Source organism: Martes martes (assembly GCF_963455335.1).
Source record: "Martes martes genome assembly, chromosome: 4".
NCBI lineage: Eukaryota > Metazoa > Chordata > Mammalia > Carnivora > Mustelidae > Martes > Martes martes.
The window spans coordinates 23,630,281-23,655,437 of NC_137891.1; the positions used below are offsets into that span (position 1 = coordinate 23,630,281).

The 25,157-nt window shown below is 37.0% G+C and overlaps 1 protein-coding gene across 1 annotated transcript in view; it reads left to right on the forward strand.

The window, feature by feature from the left end:
- The window catches only part of TRPS1 (transcriptional repressor GATA binding 1), a gene marked incomplete at its 5' end in the record, with an annotated part of 202,526 nt that extends 182,350 nt beyond the window's left edge, over positions 1-20,176 (forward strand). The window contains 2 exons of the mRNA XM_080801344.1: positions 13,683-13,805; positions 16,863-20,176. Of these exons, the coding sequence (XP_080657470.1) occupies positions 13,683-13,805; positions 16,863-17,924 (1,185 nt within the window). The 3' untranslated portion in view covers positions 17,925-20,176. The remainder of the gene's footprint in view (positions 1-13,682; positions 13,806-16,862) is intronic.
- Positions 20,177-25,157: the final 4,981 nt, after the last annotated feature.

Genomic DNA, 25,157 nt, shown 5'->3' on the forward strand with positions numbered 1-25,157 from the left:
TATATATGTATACATGTGTATGTATTTTAATAAAATAGAGGATATCAAATTCCAAATATTTGCTTATGAATATAAATTTACAGCCAGCACCCAAAATTAATTTTTGTACAGAGGTTTCTAAATCTTGATCTGTATAAATCTAAGTGGATCAACTTTGTGTGGTCTATGAATTAAATATCCATCATCGTATTTTATGATAATGTATTAATCTGTGTGATCACACTATATGAAAAGAAGAAAACTAGCTAAAATGAGTAATATTCATAAGGGAACTTGACCTACCTAGCATTCTTTTATGTTTTAGAAAATTCCAAAGGATACAGCTTCCTTCCCCAAATTTCCACTTGTGTTTTAGGGTGAGACATGTATCTTTGATAGACTGATGAGTCTCATGACAATAAATAAGTCACCACCAAACTGGTTTGTTTATGTAATGAAATCCTTAAAGGTCTTTTGGAACACAATCAAACGACAGAGAACAGAAGAGAGAGGGGAAGAGAATAGATAGTATTTTCAAACGCATAACTGATGTGATAAATTTCAAGACAGTCACCTAAATGCAAGAGAGTTTTAGGATCATTATTCATCCTCTTTTCATGTTGCAAAAACAGGAAAAATAAGAGCTCTTTGCATACGTTTTATACATACGTGCATAAATATGTAACTCTAGATGATTGAATGATATATGTGTATATACATGCCAAAATCTTATTTATTCAGTATTTTCTAAAATCTAGTATCTTTTGATACTCAGTATCTTTTGAAACTAAGAGAGAAAGGAAGTCTTTAACACTCATTGAATTCCTGATATATGTCAAGGATAGCATTCAGTATTCTCCCATATATAATTATATTTATGTTAATTGAGTGTGTAAGTGAATTGAGAGGACTCCAACACAGTAATAAAAACAAATCACACGTTCTCGATGTCTTAATTTCCACCTATCAAAATCAGTAATTTTTAGGCTGACATCTAAGACACTCTCCTAGATACTCTGTTCCTTCATTTCTTTTTCAGTCTTTTATACACAGTTAATTATATTTCTTCTCCAGTCTTCAGGAAACTCTTGGGATTTTTCTCTCTTTAATTTTAACAACATCGCCGGTATTTTAGCCCTTTATAAAATATGAAATTATTTTAATGAAAATAAAAGCAACTAGCAACATCTCACTACATGTCAGTGATAAAATGCTGCACGGATTTGTTTGTGTGTGTGTGTGTGTACATGTGTATATATATGTATATGTACTGTCACTTCGATATATATACATACACAAATACACACACATCAACATATGCCATTTCTACTACTTTTGCAGATTGCTCACAAGCTCAAGCAAAGTTCATTTCTTTTCCCTCCTGTTATATAATATAGAGTCTAAATATGGTGCATGACTTACTAATTTTATTTTTCATTTCACAAAAGTGAAACTGTTTTCAATCTAAGTCATACTTTTTGTAATGATGACTGCCACATGTATTTCATGAATAAAGCTTCACTTAAGGTATAATCTGCTGATCATGGTGTGTGTGGTATGTGCACACACATGTATATTTTAACACAATGTTTATTGAAATCCGCAGAATCCTGTCTTCTGATAGAGATCAAATCAATTAAGCTATCATTAGTTAAATGCCCACTATGTGCAATGTACTGATAATACAAAGATTGAAAGAAAAAATGGGGCCGCTCCTTAATAGCCCCAGTCCCCTCGGAGTGACTTGTGTCTGTAAATAATTGGAAGTCAGCACTCTGCCTCCTCTACCTAAACGCTGAGAAAGCAGAGCCATTTGATGATTTAAGACAAGTCAATATATGGGAAGATAAGGCAGAATTGGCATTCTAATGTTCACACTAACACCAAAGTACCTCTTATGAAGAAGAGTAGTTTTGATGTATGTGGGGTAAATTTGTAAATGTGGAATAGCACAGGAAAGCAGCTAAACTGTTTTGGGGTTTGTTTGGTTTTTTTTGGTTTTTGTTTTTTTGTTTGTTTTTTTTTTTTTTTTTGATCTCTGCTTTTCTTTTATGTGTGTTTTTCATTTCAGCTTCTCTATGAAACTTTTTTTTAATATTTTTAAGAACTTGATAGTTGATGGTATTTGCTTTCTTTCTTTCTTTTTTTTTTTTTTTATTCATATTACACCACAACAGGGAGAAATGTTTCTTGGAGGCAGATCACTTCAAAAAATTAATTTGAGGTCACTTCTGGCTTTAATATATTTGCATCTTCTGCAAAGATTGTGAATAGTGCAATCATGGTTGTCTAGGGAAAAAATAATGCTAACAGAAAAGTAATGTAAACATGAGGCAGGCAGAGGAGAATAGAGTTTTAGAAAAGTGAGTTGCTGTGTTTTATTTTCAAAGCTCCTCTCATGAAATAAAAGCTCAGTCCCCAGGAGTTTTGTGTCTCAGGCTGTGCTGCCAGGCCTCAGTATTGGTTTCCTGATACTCTGCTCGATGGACAGAATGTCACAGTACGAAATGATTTTAACTGTGCCGTTTGGTAGGAGTGACTGAGGGGTTGTCTCGAGAGTCCTTGATGCGATGAGGTAGTTCTTGCTTTGGTATGTGATACAGTGTGATTAACAAACTCCAGATCACACAGAGAACCGGGTCCGAGTCAGGTTATTAAGAGCAGTTCCCTACTCAGGACGAGGTATTGCCTTGCGCTGATATGGTCGTACTGGAGGGGAAATATATGTATATAAAAACAAAGACAGTCACTGCTTTCTTCTTGAGCAGCTGCAGCCAGTCCCACTAATGGACGTGCGAAAGCAGAAACTGGCAGCACAAGGTATGTGTTCGTTTTTACAGATGGTACTGCAGACAAGTTGGTAATGGAAAAGGAAGTCGTGTACGTGAGCTATTTGAATGTGGCGGGGTGGGGGGGTGCGACAGGGGGACAGCCCTATTACAGTGCTTTCCTGTGTAATTGACTGTGTGAGTTACTGAAGAAGCAGTTTTCCCATGAAAGATTTCAGTCATTACAAAATTACATCATGATTGTTAAGGCAATTCATAATTTCAACTTGTCTTTTTAAAATAATGTTATTAAAACTTTAAAAATCAGCTTAGATTTCCCTGTCTGCACCGTGCTTCTGTAATGAAATTATCTACTCAAGTTTGGTTTTACCCCTAGCAGGAACAGAATCCTCATTTAAAGATACGTCTTCAATTTGAACAATGACGTAACATACTAGGCACTTATTTTAACCGTTGGAAAGGTGGATTTAAATACCTACGACTTTGTGTGTCCCAAGAAAGTACAAAACTGAGTACAAATGAGACAACATTTTAAAAGAATTTTATAGGTTAAAAAATTAACTGAAGTTCAGGTTTATGTTTCTTAGGCGTTTTTTGGGATTTAGGTCCTAGAAGATGAAATGATACAAGAAGTATTCCCAATCTAGTCTTACCAAATATTTAGTCCAAATTGCATATTTGGTATCCAAGTCTCTTGTTGACACACATCGGCAGATTTTTAACATGGTTCTTAATTATTTTGAACTTCAGTACATTTAACTGTATTTCCATAATTTGTATGCTGTTCAGTGGAAATAAGCAGCAATTACCATCCTTCTGCTGAGCAGACTACATGCTATGTTTTAACATCTGATCTGTACTGTATCCTCTCAACTTGATAGCCTGTAAAAAGTGTTTAGAGTTAAGAATATTTTGGTCCTCACTGTTCTGTAATGAAATGGAAACTGTATCACACACGAAAAGTATCAAAGTGAGCTCCATAGGTTGATGAAGAACATATACTTTTATATATAATAATAGGGGAAATATTTAAGGGGAAATAATTATAAATATTTTCATATTATCCAGATCTGAGGAATTTATTAAAATAACCTCATCTTTCAGAATTGGCAGTGTTTTATATTGAATAATGATAATACCACACATTGCAAAAGGTCTTTGCCAGGGAACATACAAGTATGTAAAGTAAATCTAGTAAATTGTTATCTGAACATATGTGTTTACAGAACTTGTCAAAACCCTAGCATCCTTTCTGTTGCCCCATCTCTAGCCAAGACTAATGCAGAAACAGAGATTCTAGTTCACAGCTACCCTCCCATGTGACTGGCATGATTAGGAGCTAAGTCAGTGGTGTCATCTAATTTTCTGTTTTTAAACAGAGGCTTATTTTACATGGTTTTTGGGGGGTTTTTGTTTTTTTTTGGTTTTTTGTGTTTGTTTGTTTGTTTGAGATGGAAGGATTAAAACACGTGTACTGCACCCAACCCCCTTCCCTACCCCTACCTCTCCATCAGCCAAATGTTGTGTTCCTCTGGCTATGACTGTATCTGTCAACTTCAAAACAGATCGTTGCCATATCTGATCAAGGATGAGTCATTTCTTTCTGGTACCTCAGAACTTGCATAATTTCAATCAGCTGTTATAGGGTGGTTTGAAGAGATAAACGTTCTTCAAAACCAAGCTATGGTGAAATATTTTTGGTAAAAATTCCCCAATCGGACAAACCATAAAAGACTCAATCTCAAGAAACAGACTGAGGGTTGCGGGGGGGAGGGGGACGGGAGAGGGTGGTGGGGAAATGGACATTGGGGAGGGTATGGGCTATGATGAGTGCTGTGAAATGTGTAAACCTGACGATTCACAGACCTGTACCCCTGGGGATAAAAATACATTATATGTTTATTAAAATAAAAAAAATTAAAAAAAAATCTATAGGTTAAAAAAAAAAAAAATTCCCCAATCGCCTCTTTAGTACTAGGGCCTGAAACATAGTTCAGCACTGTGGCTCTCAAGTGAGGGAGACCTGAGTTTGTATCTTAGCCCTCCCGTATAGCAACTGAAAAACATTGCTAGGCCTCAGTTTTCTCCTCCATAAAGTGGAGGGAAGAAGAAGAACAGTAACAACAACGACAACAATAATGATACCTGTCTCTCAGGATCATTTAACAAGGTCAGATAAAATGAAATGAAAGCTATAGCTTATTATCCTATACATAGTTAAGTCTTGAGAAATATTAGATGTCTGATGGTGATTATTAAAAAGGGACACAATGTAGTCAAGCGAGAGAATTCTATCAAGTAATTGATTCAGAAACGGTTTCTGGAACACAGTCCTGTGTTTTTATCTAGACTTGGAGACTAGGACGTATTTTTTGACACTAAGTAAGTCAAAGAACCATTTTTAGTCTTTTTACCTCATCAATGAAAGTGGGGGAATAATAGTAACTGGTAATTCATTTTGATCTAAACTGGGATAATAGATGTTAGGAGTTCTTAACCTTCAAATCTGCAGACATTCAGATATCCATACCAAATGCTTGGATACATTTTGTGAAGGACATTCTTTTGAACAGCCTGAAGTTATTTGTATACAATTTTTTTACTTTTTTTTTTTTTCTGGAGAGAGTGTCATAAATTTTATCAAAAGAATGGTAGGAACCAGTGAAGAACCCTTGATGTATATGTGAATGCTATGAGATGGAAACAGTTTATGGCCCAGTTATTATCTGTTAGCTAATATGAAAAGAATTCTTTTTTTTTTAGATTTAATTTATATTTTTTAAGTAATTTCTACATCCAACATGGGGCTTGAACTTAGAACCCCGAGATCAAGAGTTGCATGCTCTCCTGCTTGAGCCAGCCAGCCACCACCCCATGAAAAGAATTCCTGACTATTGTTTGGTATTTTCTGATTCTTCCAAAATAACCATCATCATCATCATTATCTGTTATAAAGGCAACCCCACACTGATAATATATAAAATAACTCAATTTGTGTTTCAGTGCACAGAAGCTGAACGCTTTGGACATTAGGCTTTTTCTACAACAAGTTTCTTCTTTATTGTTATCACTTAAGATTTTTACTTTTTGTAATGTGAATAATTCCCACATTAAATGTGTTTACAGAATATACTATTAAGTAAAATGTACAATAAATTTATTAAAACAGAATCAACTTTGTTCTCATGCCAAAGTTTGCTTAAGAGGTGCTAAAAATTGTGCCTCCAGAAAGCCTTTTTTCTTCCTTTTCAGTGTCAGGTGTTGGCACTGGCATGGAAGAAAGTCCCTGTGGAGAAAGCCTCCAATGACTGTTGTAGCTGAAGGTGAAAATGGATCCATGGTGGCAGAAATAGAAGCAGTGAAAGACTTGAGTAGTACTTCTGACAATAATGACTTTCACGTGGAATGAAAAAAGTGCAGACATAAATTTTCAACCATAGTTTTAGCTGTCTACGTACATATTGCTGTAAAGGCAGAACAGTGTTATAGAAACAATGTGGGTAGAACTCCAAAGATCTGAGTTTTTCTAGTCTTGGTTCTTTATGTAATTTGGGCATGACGCTGGATATTTGGTTTGCTCATTTACCAAATATGGGGTGAGTCAAAGAATAGAGATGGAGTCCTTCAGACCTACGTAATGGGTTTTATTTGTGTGTGATACACTTGTAAATTCTGCCGATTTGAAGAAACTGTGAATGATTAGAAGTGTGGGATATACGTTGCAAATTCTTGATTTGTCTGCTACCTCACTTCAAAGTCACCAGTTGCATCTCAGAAGAAATGGAGCTAATGTGTTTGGCACACTAGCATTTCCTGATATGTAGGGCAACTCCCACATGGTGATGTGTCAGTGCAGTAAGTCTCAGGCACATTCATACCTGGGTACAGTGTATGATTACTAGAGTATGTGTTGCCTCATGTCCTGGAAGAGAGTTCGTTCCATTGCTCCTAGCCAGGGATGTCAGCTTTGTTTACACTTGTCTCCATTATCATTGCTGATGTGTTGAGGAAGTGAATTTAATAAGCAGGGTAAACAGGTTTTGTTTCCAAATTCTGAGATAGGAGATCGTAAGATGGGTGCTTGGCTGAACCTTGGAGAGTCTCTTCAGTTTTCTGGCAAGAAATCTGAGGGCAAAGAGGGCTGTTTCGAATCAGGCAGAGACTTGCTGTGCAGCCCATTTCAGCTGCACTGTTCTTCACAATTCTATTTGGAACAAAAGTCAGCCAAGTTATTGGTAACTATTGCTTTATGTTGGCAGTGTTCTTTCCCTGCTCTTCCTAAAATATCAGGTAGCCTGTGCTTTGGGTAAAATTCAGCCTATTAATTTAAAGACATTCGTTGCAAGCCACCGTCTATTTTTTAGTGGTTTTAGGCACTCCATTCTATGCATTCTTGTAGGATCTACTGATAGGTGGTCAATAGCTGGTTAATCCTCACTTGGGGGGAATTAGGAAGGAGAGGTTGCGTTCTGTCACCAGTGGTAAATAACAGTGAAAATGACTAAAATATGAATCATCATTTGTTCATAATTAGTGAATGCCAACCCACTACATGATAGTAATAATAAATACGTTATTTAATGCATATCAACTTTTTTGGTAGTCAGTAGGGCAATGTTATTGATCGTTGTCCTGTTATTACAGGACTGTTATTACCCACTTTGGTAAAGGAACACAGAGAGTAAGCTCTCTTATCATTAGATAACTTTCAGCCTTCAAATGAGCTTTATTGGGGCACCTGGCTGGCTCATTTGGCAGAGCACATGACTCCTGATCTTGGGTGAGTTTGAGCCCCACGTTGGGTGTGGAGATTACTTAAAAATGAAATCTAAATAAGTAAATAAATAAATAAGATTTATTGATCTAATATACTTTTGTTTCCTCAGAAAAGTTTACATATAATTTGCATAAATTTAACTCTCAGTGTTTATGAACATCTCAATTTGTGTTGCATTAACTCCACACTTAGTTGGTTTTTAGCACATTCTACTGGAAACCCAGAGAGATTATAGACCATGTTTGTCATATACGTCCCTGTAACTCCAGTTTGTAGCATGGTGTCAGGCACATGCTGGACATTCAGTAATTATTACATTCCCAGAATGAAACTGAGTTAAATTTACCATTGAAATTTTATTACTGCAAAATTGTACCAGAAGTTTCTATCATAGCCATCTGTACATGTCGCTAAAGTGAAGTTTGTAAAAGATGCTTGATATAATCAAGTAAACACAGAAATTATTTAAAGTCAAAAAATATTTGAAGTATATCTGCCCTAACAGCATGTATATCATATTTCAGATTGATTTGATTTAAAATGGCTAAGATATAAAAACCATAAAAAATGTGAATAAATACTCTGCCTATCAAAGCTTGTTATGTAATTACATGGTTTCAGTATAGTTCTTATACATAGAACACTAATATAAAGGATCATTTCTGCACAAACTCCTTTTCCAATGGAGACTTTAATCTCTTGGAGATAAATATCCGTGTCTCTAAATGATAAGCCATCGAATGAATAATTCAATCAAATTTATTTCTTATTAATCAAATGAAATCAGCTGTTAATGAAATTTAAAAACGTTCAAATGTTTGTTTTGGGCTCATTTTTAAGTAATAATATAAGTAATAGAAACAACTAAACCGATTTTAAAACTTTTTTTTCCTTTTTTTTTTTTAAAGACACGTTATGGGTTCACCAATACATGTGCCACAGCCCAACCCACTGATCCATAACTGACTGAAGAATTAAGCCCCCTAAAAGCAAAATTTGAACCAGAAGCTTTCAGAAAAATTTGATGATAGTGATGACCGCACAGTGGTTAGCTGTGAACCTGAATTAATTTGTTTGTTTGATCCATTATTTTAGTCATTATACTTCTTGCACTTCAAAGCAGGAAAAAAAAATTATGTTGGATTTAAAATGTGCTTATATTAAAAGATGTGTATGTCAGTTTCTATTTCAAATCCTAACATGGGTGATTGTCCAAATTCATCACCTAAATTGCTGTTGTGAAAGTCAGTATCGTGGTCATAATACATTTGAAACATGGAAAGGAAACAAGTAATCCCGAAGAATTCTCAGTAATTATCACCAAAAACTACTTGCTATCCTTTGGCTGGCCTCAAAAATCCTTACAATTAACTGTTTGTATCACCATCCTTCCTTTTTCACACAGGAAATTAGCAGCCAACAGAAATTATGTAGAGGCAACACAAATGTGACCTAAAAGTTACTAGGCAAGCTATAAAACTTGAAGTTAAAAAAACAAACAAACAAACAACAAAATCAGTTCCTCGAATTGTTGCTTCTGGACTTTTTCTCTTTAGAGATTTTCATTTGTAGATTTGGATTTGGGACCCATCTTCCCTCACTCCTTGCTTCACTTAAGTCCACAAACAAGTAGAAGAGGCACACAAGGAAGTCCAAGGGCAGAGAATGTGGTGCTTCCGTGAAGATAGAGAAGCTGCAGCTTTCTCTCAGCCTGAGATTCTTACCCCTACCACAGGGCAAGAATCAGGCTAAATATGCCCCCTCAGGAGGGCTAGGGGTGCCATCCCCTAGCTAGGGATTCCTCTCATCTACTCTCCAGAAAGGACCTTATCTGTGTGACTCAGTTCTCCTCTCTCCTGCATAATGTCATGGAGGTGTAAAATATTACTAAGTCTTAAACAGCTTGGGGACACCTGGGAGTCTCAATTGGTGAAGTGTTGGACTCTTGGTTTCAGCTCAGGTCATGATCTCAGGGTCATATCTGGCTCCACGCTCAGCACGGAGTCTGCTTCAGATTCTCCCTCTCTCCTCCTCCCTCTGCCCCTCCCCACTCTCTCTCTCCAAAAAAAAAAAAAAAATTATTATTATTATTATTATTATTATTTAAAAATAAAAAACAGCTTGTAGAAAAGGAGAAATAATAATTATTATTATTTAATATTATTATTTAAACACACGTGTGCACATACAGAACCATGGACAACATATGACCCTAATGATGTATATAAAGGAGAATTGGAACCTTGTTCTACCTGATTTAGTATCCGCAGGACCTAGCAAGTACCTAGCTTCAACTGCTCCTCAAAAATAAGTGTGGGGGCACCTGGGTGGCTCAGTCGTTAAGCGCCTGCCTTTGGCTCAGGTCATGATCCCAGAGTCCTGGGATCGAGCCCCCCTTCCTGCAGAGCCTGCTTCTCCCTCTCCCACTGCCCCTGCTTGTGTTCCCTCTCTTGCTGTGTCTCTCTCTGTCAAATAAATAAATAAAATCTTTAAAAAAAAAATAAGTATGAATTGTAAGATTGGAACATTCATTAATTATCTTGATTTTCTTTTCTACAACATCATTAGCCATCTCTGCCCAACTGGGAGTAAATTTGTCAATCCAAATGAGTGACATTTAGAAGGAATATTTTTTTAAAAACTTTTTTTTTTTTTCAAAACTAGGAGTGACTATTAATGATTAAAAAAAAATAATAGCAGGTGAGATTCTTTAAATTCCAGTAGATTATTTTCAATTTTATTAATGTTTAGTCTGTCAAGACAGAGCACTGTCCTAGGTGCATGGTACTTAGGATATCTGATGACTATTAGGAGTCATGATTTCTGTCCTTAACAAGCACAGTGTCACGGAGGATGACAAAATATTTTAAAACTCTGTCATGCATGATAAACTATGAATGTAATAAAGTCTTTGGTGCCTTTCTTTCTCTTTAACAAGGCCAAGTTTGTTTTTAAAAAGTGGGGTGAGGGAGACTCCTATTCTGCCTTCCTTTGGCCACAGACCTTGTTCTCTACACGTGATTGGGCTAAGGATGTTGGTAACTTCAAAAAGATGCTTTACTCTGTCCAGCCAGGTTACATTACACACAGAGCGACCAGGTCAGGCTCTCAGCTGTTCTGTAGCTGAGGGATATGTGGCACAGTTAGGATTCTGTGATCACACAGCTAAGGATACTATCCACGTGGGCCACCTTCTTTGCTGCTTCCAGAAATTCCAAGTGCACCAAAACTACGGTGAAACAGTGCTTACCAAAGCAATAAATGTGTTTAGAAGGGAGTTAACTCAATATATGAAATATTTCTCACCTCCCTCCTACTTTCCACCCCCACACAAGTACGCTCCTATTGAATCCTAGGTGTGAACACCTAGATATTTCACTCTGACTCAACTTTCCATTCTCATATTTGATAAGATTGTCACAAATGAACTACAATTGATAATATCCAACTGTATGTCTTAAGCATCTCTATAATGTTCAATGAGCAGATTAAGGAGATGGAAACAAAGCTAGCCAAGTATTTTTGTTGTACCAAAAAATAATAATAATAACTAAATCCCTTTGACAAATAGCTAACTTACTGAGTGTTTACTACATCCCTGGTACTATTTTAATTGTATCCATTTGCCCACATACTACAGCGGCTCACACTTTAAAGGTGGGGAAATTGAAGCTTTGAGAGGTTAAGTAACTTGCCCAAAGTTGCACCTGGCAAAAGGCAGAGACGTGTTTTGAATGCAAGTAGTCTGACTCCTAAATCTGATTATTAACCTCCATGCTATACTGACTCTGGGTAAATGAATCCAGAGTAACCCCTGATGTCTTAAATAAGATACAGTTTTCCCAAAATATACCTCTTTAGTGGAGCCTAAGTGCTGCTTAAAGCAAGATAGGCCTGTGGAAACCAGTGCTATAATTTTAGGACTTTCCCTCTAACTAATGAAGGGCATTTTCTTTGCAAGAGAATTAAGCACAAAATTGTGCAAGGATTGAAACGCTCTCAGAAACCAGGATTACACCCACTTTGGCATGCTGTGTCAAGCACCCAGGGCATAAGGAAAGAAAAGCAGGCTGGAGTGAATGGTTACACATTCAGATTTGAGTCTCAGCCATATATGTGGGTTAGTTTCCAAATGGACATTTACATTGCCTTTATGTGGATCAAGTTGGTGTTTATTTGCCAAACGTGTTATTTAGATCTAGGAAAAAGATGGCGTGACCTTAGGAAAGTTTCACTATTATAACCCAACTAGGCTCCCCAGCTTACTTCAGATAAAGGGGGCCCCAGAATGTTTGATAAACATAGCATCTAGTAGTTCATTGATTTTCAGGAGGGAGCAATCTCTACTTTTGCAGGAGGTCCCAACTGGGACTTGTGGCCTGACACCCAGCGTTTGCCGTTGCTCTAACCGTGACACGTTCCTGGTCCTGGCTTGGGCAGAGAGGAAGAAAAAGGGGAGCCAAAGATTATCTTTGTGCAAAATCTAGCTTTTATTACATCACCTAAAGTAGCACGACCTGCTACACTAATGAAATCGTGTTCTTGGTTGAAAAGGGCAATTGTTAGCCTGACTTTGTGCGCACTAAAAACATTCCCCCAATCTTGTTAAATTATTGCTCTCATTTCAGATTTTTATGGCTGTGCAGCTTACCAGCCCTCATTTCTTTACGTTTCATTCATTTTCCTTGTATTGATGATTAATGGAGGATGTCGAATGTTAGAGTGAGCAGGCATCAGCAATTGCGAGATCATAATTAGTTTAGCTGACGAGGGCCTCTGATAGCACTTGCATCTGGATGGAAAAATCACCCTATAGGGAACTGGCTGCTCACCAGGTCTTTTTAGTGATACATTGTGAAACACCCGATGAATCAAATGCCCTTTCAATGCCAAGAAAGTGTTCCAGTCTTGAAGCCAAAATTATGTCTGCAGAAAGCTTTCCATTTGAAATGTATCAGAGTACAATTATAACCATTGTATTTTCTTGGCAGGGATAGCACTGGTCTACAGTATGGACTCAAGTTAAATAAATTGCCTAAATTTTATGAATCCCTGAAATTTTGACTTACGGTATTTGTAAGTTTAAGTTTATAATAAAATTGGGTTCCAGCAACATTTTTTCCACTCCTTATCTAACGTGCATATTTTATCATTAAAGGCTTCGCTTCCTAGAGAAAGGAGAGTGAAGTTGCAATTCAGGCTGTCTTTTTTTTTTTTTTCTTGCAGCAAGAGCATTTCATTTCCTGCCTGTTAGTATTTGCGCCTACAAACACAGCCTGACTTTTGTTTCAGTGAGTTTAATGGAATCATTACTTGATAGCAAGAATGGAACAAGCAATACTAATTATCTACTTTTAAATATTCTTAGATTATTTTTGAATCTGGTGATTACAGAATACAGCCCACTAAAATCAATTTGTATTCGGAAACGCTTGTGATTTCCAAGTCTGAGGCAAATAAAATAAATAGCCATTGATGGGACTAACTTGTCTGGCTTCCACAGTGTTCTCAGTAATACTGTACTTCGAGTTGGCAGCAACTTTCAACTGGTCCCCTCAGCTCTGGGAAATAGACGGTGTTCTCTTTCAAAGTTTACCGTTGCGACCCCCAAAACTAGAATTGAGTGTGTGATATTCTCTTAATACTTGTGTTACATGAATGACATCCAAAAAGACACAAATCAGGTTTAATTTTAAATGGTTTATGTGCCGCATTTCTTCTACGCTTCACTATATTTTTAAAGCTCAGGTAGCCTGTGCTCCCCCTTCGCCAAAGTATATTAAACATATCACCACGTTCTGTCTTGTGACTTTTGTTTTGACATTTTTAGAAGGTATATTTTAGGGTTCAGCATTTAGGAGCCATCATTAAAGGCACAAAACCCAAAGTTCAAAAAGTTAAAGCTGTTTCTGTGAAAAGCCTTTGGTGTTGCACACACCTCATCCATCACTGTAGGGTTAATTATAATGAAAATCAGTGGTGCCTATTAAACACAATTGAACCTGACCTCATTATGGGCAGTGTGGTTTTATACTGTCATTGTTGCTAGTCTAAAGACAAAACTCCTGGGTTGATTTGGTCTAACTCCACTGATCATGTGACTCACCTCTGACCTTGTGTTTTTTTCCCCGTTTCAGAGGCGTAGAGGCTCGGGTGTTTTTTGTGCCAATTGCTTGACCACAAAGACCTCTCTCTGGCGAAAGAATGCAAATGGCGGATATGTATGCAACGCGTGTGGCCTCTACCAGAAGCTTCACTCGGTAAGAGCTTGTTAGACTGTTTGAGGAAAAGCTTTATAAAGCAGCCTGGTCTGTAGTGTGATGTGTACCATTCCCTGGCTTGCAATGCCTGCTCCCGCAGAGTTTAATACAGTCGCTCGGAGAGCACCTGTGATTAATGGTGAAATGGCCTTAGATGTTATGGGGAGATATATTTGAGATCATTAGTAATGCATTATGTTTCTTTTGATATAAACGAGGAAATGATTGATTTCTGGGAACTTCCCATAACAGATAGTTGCACTAATGGTTATCAGAATTTGGTGAAATTAATTTAGGCAGGAAGGAGAAACCTTGAAACTTCAAAAATACATAAAAAGTGTTTTAAAAAGAGGATTCTCCTATTTCACATAAAATACAGGGCAGGGAAAGAATACTTATTTCCACTTTAAGTTCAGAATTTGCAAGTGTCATCTTGGCTGCTTTGGGGACTGGAAGTCAGGCACGTTCAGAAGAGAGGTTCTGAGCTAGGGCCTGAGAATGCCAGGTGGATCTCGTCAGTTCTTCGGGGGGTATATTCGAGGAAGGTATTTCAGGGCCTGAACAGCTCACATCCCGGTAGAGTAAGGTGTGAAGGCGCTTTGTGTTTCAAACTCTCTGGCTGGCTTCTTTCTGTGGCTCACCGAGGTACTTCCAGAACTCTCTTCTCAGCTTTTAGTTAGAATCCTCTGATAAAGTTTAATTAAATCTCACAAATTCCCCATCTCTATATGCATTTACTTCCTGAAGGATTTTTTTTTTTTTAAGTTTAGGAAGTTTATCTGCTGATAAGAGCTGCCTTTAAAAATAGGAATACCCCACTTAGTAAAAAGAAATCCATTTCCCTCTGCCTTTTTCATTTTGTTTGGCATTTTACCATAGCTCGTAGCACGGCCAGTGAATAAATTACAGCTAAGGGAATACAATTTTAGACAAAACGTCCTCATAAATGGACCATTGGAAGCACTCTTTAAAAAATGCATGCTGCCAACAATACTAATTGGTGGTAAACTGTAAAGCCTTAGTTACGACATGTAGCTAACAGAGAGATTCTCCCCCCACTACATCACCTTCCTTTTGCTTCCCCTTCACCATTTTAGCACAGCAATAAGCTTTCATTTAATAAGTACTGACATTAATGATTTTAATTGAACTCTGGCCAATCATAGGCCAAGAATTAATTAAACTACTGCTCTTCCAGATTATGATAATTTAACAACTGTGATATAAACTCTTTTTTTTTACAATTATTTTAATATTCATCTCTCCAGAGGCAAGCTGTGTTCAGTTTTGAGTTTCTTTACATCGTAAACTTAAATACAAAAAGGTTATGCACACATCTCATGTCAAAGACTGTCACAAAAGTTATAAAAGTTTTAAAAGGGTATTAATGCAAATTCTGGTTTCCTTATAGGTAGATATTAAATACTGCAAATCTTCATAATACATATAGGAGCTCTTTATAAACCTGAACATTGAACATTCTGAACGAAATAAATGAATGTGGCATATCCAAGGGATGTGGCATTTTCCTTCTGAAACTAATAATTAAGTTGTCAGTGACAAGTGTGTTATCTTTCTTGCCTTCAAAATGCCTCTGTGACAATAGAAACATTCCAAAAAGGATTTATATTTATATTTTGTTTAAGATATAAGAGGTCTCTCTTGCATTAAGGTACATTCTTTCTAGGAATAATTCACAGGCTACATATGTTTTAATATATATGCATATATATATATTTCACATTCTGTGTAGAAATTATTTGATTTCAGTAATCTTTTAGAAAAGTCAGGTTTTAGCTTGAAAACTTCAAGAGTTTTCTAAATTTTCACGTGTAAATATGCATTAATTTATTAAACTTACTCTTTTTATTTTATAAATTGAAGTTAGAGCCTCTCACTGCAAGTTAAATTTTTGGTATAGTTTTATCTATGGGTTTTAGTCCTGTAATATAAATGCCTGTTGAGCATGTACATAGCTACGAATCCTACAGTGCTTAAGCTGAATAAAAAATAAGCCTAGTGAAAGTCAGCATTCTAACTAAGTACAGAATAGAGTGACGTATCATGTATTTGTACCAAAGCTACAAAAGAATTTAGAATTTCAACAGAAAACAAATGCTTTACCTGTTGATAAGTAAAATTTTCCATAGCGGTTATATAAAATCCTGTTACACATGGAGAGATAAAAGTGAGAGCTGAAAAAAAAAAAAAAGTCTCCCACTGATAGCACTTTGAGTACCTGATATCTTTATTTATCATGATTCTGCTCATTTGTCTTTATTTTTGCACGGATATATATTTTATATTCACATTTGCAGTGATTTAGAAGCGTACACCTATTTGTCAGCTCAGGCTACCAAAACAAAATACCGTAGACTGGGGGGGCTTAAACAGCAGAACAGATTTTCACACGGTTCTCAGGGCTGGAGGTCTGAGGTCAAGAGTCCCAGCGTGGCCGGGTTCTGGTTGGAGAGCTCTCTTCCTGGCTTGGAGATGGCCTCCTTCTCCCTCTGTCCTTATCTAACCCAGTCTGCCTCCTAAAGACCGGCTCTCCAGATCCGGGCACACTGTGGGGTAGGGCTTCCACATACAAACAAGGGGACCCAGTTCGGTCTGCGGCACTGTGTAATTTTGCCACAGTTGTCATTAAAGCCTAGCTCCCGCGTTCCCGTATTGACATCCTAGTGCATGACTCAGAAGTTGAGAAATAATTGCGGAAAAATCGTGTTTCTTCAAGGAACTTTCTACACAGTTTTATCACTAAATGATGCAATTCCAAAACCTATTGAGTTTTGGAAAGCTGTTTTTAAGTAGATGAAAGTTTTCAGGGCTCCCTGCAGAGTTGGACTTGATTTAATTAGGCTAAAATAGTGTGCTTTGGTGACTGCCTCTGATCCTGCTTAGGGCAAGAGGAGGAGATTTAGTAAACCTATAACGTAGAGTCCTACCCTTGCTTTGAACTTAAGCGTGGTTCATGTTTGTGAGGAATTGCTAATGAGTTTTAATGTATTTTCTCACGTTTCCCTTTTATGTATTGTGCGTGTGTGTTCTCTGCAGACTCCCAGGCCTCTAAATATCATTAAACAAAACAACGGTGAGCAGATCATTAGGAGAAGGACAAGAAAGCGCCTTAACCCAGAGGCACTGCAGGCTGAGCAGCTCAACAAACAGCAGAGGGGCGGCAGCGAGGAGCAGGTCAATGGAAGCCCCTTAGAGAGGAGGTCGGAAGACCATTTAACCGAAGGTCACCAGAGAGAAATTCCGCTCCCTAGCCTGAGTAAATACGAAGCCCAGGGTTCATTGACTAAAAGCCATTCTGCTCAGCAGCCGGTCCTGGTCAGCCAAACTCTGGATATTCACAAAAGGATGCAACCTTTGCACATTCAGATAAAAAGTCCTCAGGAAAGTACTGGAGACCCAGGAAACAGTTCATCCGTGTCAGAAGGGAAAGGAAGTTCTGAGAGAGGCAGTCCCATAGAAAAGTACATGAGACCTGCAAAACACCCAAACTATTCACCACCAGGCAGCCCTATTGAAAAGTACCAGTACCCCCTTTTCGGACTTCCATTTGTACATAATGACTTCCAGAGTGAAGCTGATTGGCTGCGGTTCTGGAGTAAATATAAGCTCTCCGTTCCTGGGAATCCGCACTACTTGAGTCACGTGCCTGGCCTACCAAATCCTTGCCAAAACTATGTGCCTTATCCCACCTTCAATCTGCCTCCTCATTTTTCAGCTGTTGGATCAGACAATGACATTCCTCTAGATTTGGCGATCAAGCATTCCAGACCTGGGCCAACTGCAAACGGTGCCTCCAAGGAGAAAACGAAGGCACCGTCCAATGTAAAAAGTGAAGGTCCCTTGAATGTAGTAAAAACAGAGAAAGTTGATAGAAGTACTCAAGATGAACTGTCCACAAAATGTGTGCACTGTGGCATTGTCTTTCTGGATGAAGTGATGTATGCTTTGCATATGAGTTGCCATGGTGACAGTGGCCCTTTCCAGTGCAGCATATGCCAGCATCTTTGCACGGACAAATATGACTTCACAACTCATATCCAGAGGGGCCTGCATAGGAACAATGCACAAGCGGAAAAAAATGGAAAACCTAAAGAGTAAAACCTTAGCACTTAGCACAATTAAATAGAAATAGGTTTTCTTGATGGGAATTCAATAGCTTGTAATGTCTTATGAAGACCTATTAAAAAAATACTTCATAGAGCCTGCCTTATCCAACATGAAATTCCCTTCTTTTATTCTTTCTTTTGATGAGTAGGTTACCAAGGTTAAAAAGTGAGACAAATGGTCAGTGAGAAGAAAAAAAAATGGAAGATGGTAAATAGTCATGTTTTAGAACCTAGTTATGTCAAAAAAAAACCATCTTGGCAAATGTGTACTGTGGAAATGGTCCATAAGAAGTATCACCTGACTCTCATTATTAGGTTTGTAAAGAAAGAGATCAAAGCTATGTAGAATTTTGAAAGGGTTTACATATTATGATACTAATGCAGTATTGGGCTGGCCATTGGTCCATTTGTTCATAAACCCAGACGTTGTTGCCTAAATTTAGAAGTATCACGAAATCCTAGGCAGATGAGGAGAAATCTCCTCCCCGGGGCCGTGAAAGGAAAATGGCGCCTCTTACAGCAGTCTCCTCTCATTGACCATGTTTCCGACCTAGACCTAGAAATGCGAGCTGTGGTTAGGCTTTGGTGAGAGAGCAGCAGGGAAGGTGACAGCCGACGGCACGGTGATTTTGGCCAGCCCTGCCTGTACATACACATGCACACCCTCTCTGATATTTTTGTCCTTTAGATGTTCAGATACTCCTTTCAAAAGTAGTCCTTTCGTTGGCAATTTAGGTTCATTTTGTCCAAATATATATGCATCTTTACAAAACAGTGTCCTCAGTGCTTACGTAGTCTTTTTTTTTTTTTTTTTAAGCCAGATGTTTCTTTCTCGTATGTGATAAAGCGGTCTGGATTTGTTTTTTAAGCCTCCTCTTGGTCACCAATCTCACTTGGCACGTTTTATAACTAAAAGGATTCCCCCCCCCCCCCGCCCAGTTCAAAAAGATTAGATGGATACAAAAGTTCAGACCATGGGCTGAATTTGTTTAGAGTACATGGTATTTCTCTACAAGGTAACCTGCTGTATTATTTATTTTCTTTTGGTTAAATAGAAGTTCCAAACTTTGTGGCCAGGCAGCGTCTAAGGTTACGTTACCACAGACTGACAGTTGGTATATGTACCAGTCACTCCCTTCATTAGATTTATACAGGTTTAGTTAAGTAGCATTAAATAGGATTCTTAGAAGTCTATCTTCATAGTACTTTTAATACTTAAGGCTTTGTAAAACTATCCATGAAGGGAAAGCTCCTCAGCATAACTGCTCAGGGAAATAGGGCTACATAACTGAACATTAAGTAATTGGTTAAAGGTGCTGTTAGTCGAGCCTCAATGCTTGCTACAAGGATGTATGTACAAGGACTGACTTTAATAATTTGCATTATATGGTCCCAACCAGTAGTTTATTTTTTGCCACGGAGATGTAGAAGATATTACAAGCTACTGGATGCACTGTCAGATTAACTTATTTCATTAAAGAAGTTGGGAGAACAAATAGGAAAAAAAAAACTTATTTTTCTAGTAAATATTAATGTATTACATTTCAAATAATGGTGCCTGACATATTGAATAATTATTTTCTACAGTGTACGTATGCAACAAAGATATTCCATCATGCATTAGAGTCAGTTCTGGCTCTGCCTAGCTGTTTACATTTGCAAATGTAGCAAACAAGGTAATGAAGCAACTATTTCTATTGCGGTAGATACCTTTTTTGTGTGTGTGTGTGTGCATTAAAGTTGTAAACGGTAACATGAAACAAATGGAAGTTCTTGATATAATGGTATGGAAAACAAGAAGGAAATGAAAATATTTTTATGCCTACTTAGGAAAAAAAAGGGTAGCACTATTCATTCCAAGTACTTTTTTTTTTAATTTTTAAGCTCTTAACTCACATTGTTATGCTTAAAATGATAAACATATATCCTCTTTTTATTGCTTTTGTCTATGTTTCGGATGAAACATTTCAGAAATTATTTTGATAAGCGCTGCTGGCCCCCGCAGCACTGGTGTTTTTATTGCGTTCTGTAGCCGTGTTTGCACTCAGTTTTACCGAATTCCCAGTTGCTTTGTATTGTTTTGTTGTGTTTGGGTTTTGTTTCTTTTTCCCAGTGCCAGGTCTTTGTTCCTTAAAGTTGGATGGCAGGTAGAGTTCAAGCAGTTTGTGACTGTCGTAGTGAATGAAGTTAAAATGTCTTTCTGATGTGTTGTCATTTCCATTCTTGCATTTTTGTTTTCATGTTAAAAACAAAAACAAAAACAAAAAAAAACAAAAAACAAAACAAAAAAAAAGGGAGAGAAAGAGAAAAAAAAAGAAATCAGGACTAAGCCTTCAGCTTCAGTTTCATTTTGAAAGGACCCTATTCTGATCTCACCTGTCTAGCTCTACTATTCACATAGACTGAAATAAAGAGGTGGAGTGAGGAGCTCTGACATGCAAATCATGTGATGCTGATTTATCTTTCTTAGGGATTTCAATGAATGCATCTCAGGATGTACAGGCAGACTTGAGAGGTGGCCATTAAAGATCTCAGAAAGAGAGGAGATGTCCCAAACAACAAAACAATATTTCATTTTCTTAGTAAAAAGACTAGTAACGAAGTGCACTGTGGCAACCCTTAAGCAACATTATACATGGACTGCTCAAATCAGCAAAATGCCAGAAGTTTGGTTAACTTGGGCAATATTACAGGTATGACTCTTTGGGCAAAACTACTCCATAAACAATTCCTCCAGTGTGTCAGACACAAATAGGTTGTTCATTTTTGGCATGTATTCCTTTTTCTTTTTCTTTTTCTTTTTTTTTTAATCTGATTTTTGTTTTCTCAGACATAGTAGTAATGATTAGCATTGGAAAATACATATCACTATTCTTGGAATATTTATGGTCAGTCTACTTTCAGTAGAATATTCTTGGATAGCATTGACATGATAGATCTTATTCCATATTCCTTTATTATTGATTATTTTATTTTCATTTTTGTTTTCATTGTTATACATATTTTGATGGAGAAGAGGTTGGGCTTTTTTTAAAAATGAAAATTTATTGTAACACTAAAATACCCCTTATTTTTTGACCTACGAAAGCCTTTGTTCCAGCTCTCAAAATACATTATAAAAATGGTTAGTTGTTATTTTTATTTGGTTTTAAGGTTTCCGAATGATTTTTGCCTTAAATTGTGATTTTAAATGAGCTATTTAGGTACTTATCCTTTTTTTTAAGGACTTTCGAGATGATTTAGGAATTTTTCCCTCTTGGAAAAGGCTTCCCTATGATGAAAACTATATGCCAGCTAAAATTGTATGCCATTGAAAAACTGTAAGTCTTTTGAAATTACTTGTTTCTATTCTGAATCAAGCTTTGAGTCAAACTTTAGGTCAGGACCAGCTCATGCATTCATTCTGCCTTTTCTTACTCTTTCTTTCTCCCTCTCTCACTCATATAATAATACTGTTGTTTGGGATAGAAAAATCATAACAAGCCAGCCCACCTTGGAAGGATGTGGATTGAGAGACACTATAGGACTTTTAAGTGAATGAGAAAAGGATGGAGCTCTAAACCTTAACATGTTCACTCTGTAGTTCAAAAGGAAAAGAGTGTGCCCATTCTTCCTACATGACATATTGAGATGTTCTTTTTAAAAAAATCAACTTTTAAGATAGTGATGTTTTGTTCTAAACTGTTCTCTTTTAGTAAAGGTAGATTTTAGAAAACAAGCATGGGGATTCTTTTCTAAGGTAATATTAATGAGAAGAAGAAAAAAAAAGTGATTATCTTTAACAGCTCTTTGTTGAAGCCTGTGGTAGCACATTACATTTATGATTGCACATGTGCACATAATCTATTATGATCCAATGCAAATACAGCTCCAAAAATATTAAATGTATATATATTTTAAAATGCCTGAGGATATACATTTTTTCTTAATAAATTGAAGAGTACCAGTACTATTGCTATTAAAATAATTATTAGCCTTCTGCTGTGTGGCTGCAAAACATCACAAGGTGACCCATCTTGAGATCTCTGAACTGCCTGCCTATTGAGTTAGTGAACATTAATGCAATTCCGGAGTGGGGATATCTGTCATCCAGTGGTAGAAGCATGGAGGAAAGAAGCTGGTGCTCAGCTCCTGCACTGTATGCCAGCCTTTTGCCTAACGTTTACATGAGCTCACAGTCTTTGGGTTGAGGGTCATGGGGGAAAAAAAAATGCAAGGCGTCTTTGTTAAGCCAGTAGGTTAGAGCTTGCTGGCCATCCTTAGATCACAGGAGAAAATGGTGGACTTGAAATTCAACCAGAATATGAAACTAAATATGCTAACCAAAGGTAGGTACTATTAGGTGGAATTCTATCAGTAGGCAGCTGTAAATGAGAAGAGGGTAGGAGGACACACATTGGGACTTTGAAGGGCTGTGATATTTTCCCAAAGAAATACCCGGCCAAGGGCAGAGGGATGGCTTCTTTGGAGAACACTTCCTTTTGGTTTTCCATTACTGTTTCATAGACAGCTGAGTCATACGTTCTTGATATTTAGAAATTGTCCACAACTACTGGCAGTAATTAGGACCTCTGGAAGATGCTAGGGCAGAAATGTGTGAAGTCAGGGATGAAGAAAATGTGAAATTCAACATTGATCCACACATGGAAACTGGATAATGTATGTTCGTGTGTTGTTGTCTTGAAAGGAAAGGTAGAGCTGTAAGCTTCACTCTGTCCTACACCAGAGAAAAGCAAGAGTAACTTTACGTGGAAGTAACATTTTTAGCCTTCATCAGAGAATATGGTCCTTCAAGACCCATAAGTCCCAAAACTGGATCCTGATTCTACCCCTGGTTGTTGATTTCATTTTATGACCTGCAGTAAATCACTTTTTCTTTTCGTTCCTCAGGTTCCTCACCTGTAAAATGGAAAAAATATATTAATAATAATAATATTAATAATAATAATAATGATAATGTAGTACTTGTTTTGTAAAGCACTTTGAGATCCTTGGTTGAAAGGCACCCTGGGAGTGCCAAGTATTATTATATGGCCAAGGGGCTTATTTAAACTCTCAGTTCCCAAGGGCCATGAAAGGTTGGGGTCATTTTTGTTAAACGTGAGCTGTAAATATCATACTAGACAGCCTATAGTGTTGACTATGAAGAGGCAAAACTATTATAAGGCTGATAAAACAATAGTTTCTTAATGGCTACCAACAAGGCAAATATCACAATAAGAAAGGCCAAATTTCTTAGGGTGGACTATTGACAACGTGGATAATTGTGGGGTGGGGTGGGGTTGGGAAACATCTCAAAATGCCAATGTAAAATTAACTTACAGCAATATTCACCAGCAGAAAATGTCTTTCATATGGAATGATTTCATGTTGCTAAAGAAAAAATGCAATTTGTAGTCCTGATTTGAATATTAGAATGTTGGCTATAATAGTTCTGTTCTTACAACACATGGAATTTTTTTTTGTTTTATTTAATTTTGTTTTCATAGTGCATGTTCATTTCTACTCACAAACATGTTCTTGGTGTATTTCTTATGCAAACAATCTTCAGGCAGCAAAGATGTCTGTTACATCTAAACTTGAATAATAAAGTTTTACCACCAGTTATACATAATGGCGTTGGTATGGTTTATATGGATTCACTTTCATCCACATAGCAATAGGAAATACAGACCATTGTAACATATGGACAGGCTCTGATAAATTGAGATGGTGAAATCAGATCACCATTTTCGAAAATATGACTAAGATTGAAAAGGCCTGGATTCCCCTACTGATAGATCTTGTGTAAAATATATATATATATATATATATATATTTATATATATATATTTTTTATATATATATACACACATATATAAAATATATATATATAAAAGTTTCTTGAGGAAGGTTAACAATTTTAAAAAATGTGTTTATTTCAAAAACATTCATTGAGTATTAAGTATCCAGTATTGAGTATTGTGTAATGGTTATGTTACAATATGTAAAAACTCCTGCTTTTGAACCTTAACCTTGATTCAATTCAGTGTACCCACATAAAATGTGAAGATCCTGATAATAATCTCAAAAAGTTCATATTAATATATTACATGTCTTGTTTGTTTGCTTAAAATGAAATTAATCAGAGGAGGTTTCCTGAAGGATGATTTTGAAAGAGGGAAGAGGTGGAAGAAATCCAGGTAGGAGAAGGACATGGGAAAATTCAACCAAGTGTTTGTAGCCAGAAAGAAACACACAGAAAGGACAGGACTACTTAAAGTATTTGTTTATTTACTTACTTACTTACTTACTTACTTACTTACTTACTTACTTAAAGTATTTAAATAACTAATTGCTTCAGAAGATTTGTTTTGAAAATTTCAAATTAATTAGTATCTACCTCCTTACACAATCTTCGCTTCTGATATTTGTGAGCCTAAATTAATAAGTCTATTTATTTGTTTGTTTGTTTTTTCTAGCTCTTTCTCTTCTCCCTTGTTTTGAAAACAGCAGAGCCTAGACTTTGAGGGGCTTTCATAATGGTGACAGGTTTGTTTCACAGCTGGAGCAACATTCCCCAGATAAGAGTGTGGTAGTGACACTTAATGTGATTTCTTTACTTAGAGCTTGGTTCTCCTATGGGGACCACTTTGCAGATAACGTTGAATACACTTTGTTCTCACCCAGAACTGTCAGAATCCCATGCAGAAAGAACTCCGTAACCATCAGCGGTTTACCATGGTTCGAGGGAACAGAAGAAGAGTGAGTCAGCACTATGAGTCCTCTCTCACCTTTTGGTCTCCCATCTCTGAGAGGGTAAAACCGGGGTCAGAAACTCAGTTGCACAAAGGATGCAGGCATGTAGCCCGTGTGGGTGAGCCCGCTGGGTGGAGACCTTGGGAACCAGAGGGCTGAATAAAGGTAGCCTTTCCTCAGCTCTAAGAACAGTGCCAAGCTGACTTGCGTTGCAGATTTTCAGTTTTCAAGAAAAACGGGACAAAGGGAATTTGCTGTGAAATCTCCTAATTTTTAACGTCTGATTTGACTTTTGACTTTTTTTTTTTTTTTTAATATCGTAAGCCAAGCAAAACACTTGTTCAGAACAAATTCCACCCTGAGACAGGCAATGTGTGACCCCTGGAGCTTGAACAATAGTGAACTCTGGTAACTGGCAGGGAGGAAATTGGGCAAAGCGCTGAGGTTAGCTGTGGTTCCTCTGGGTTTTGTCTCAGGTCCCAGTGCA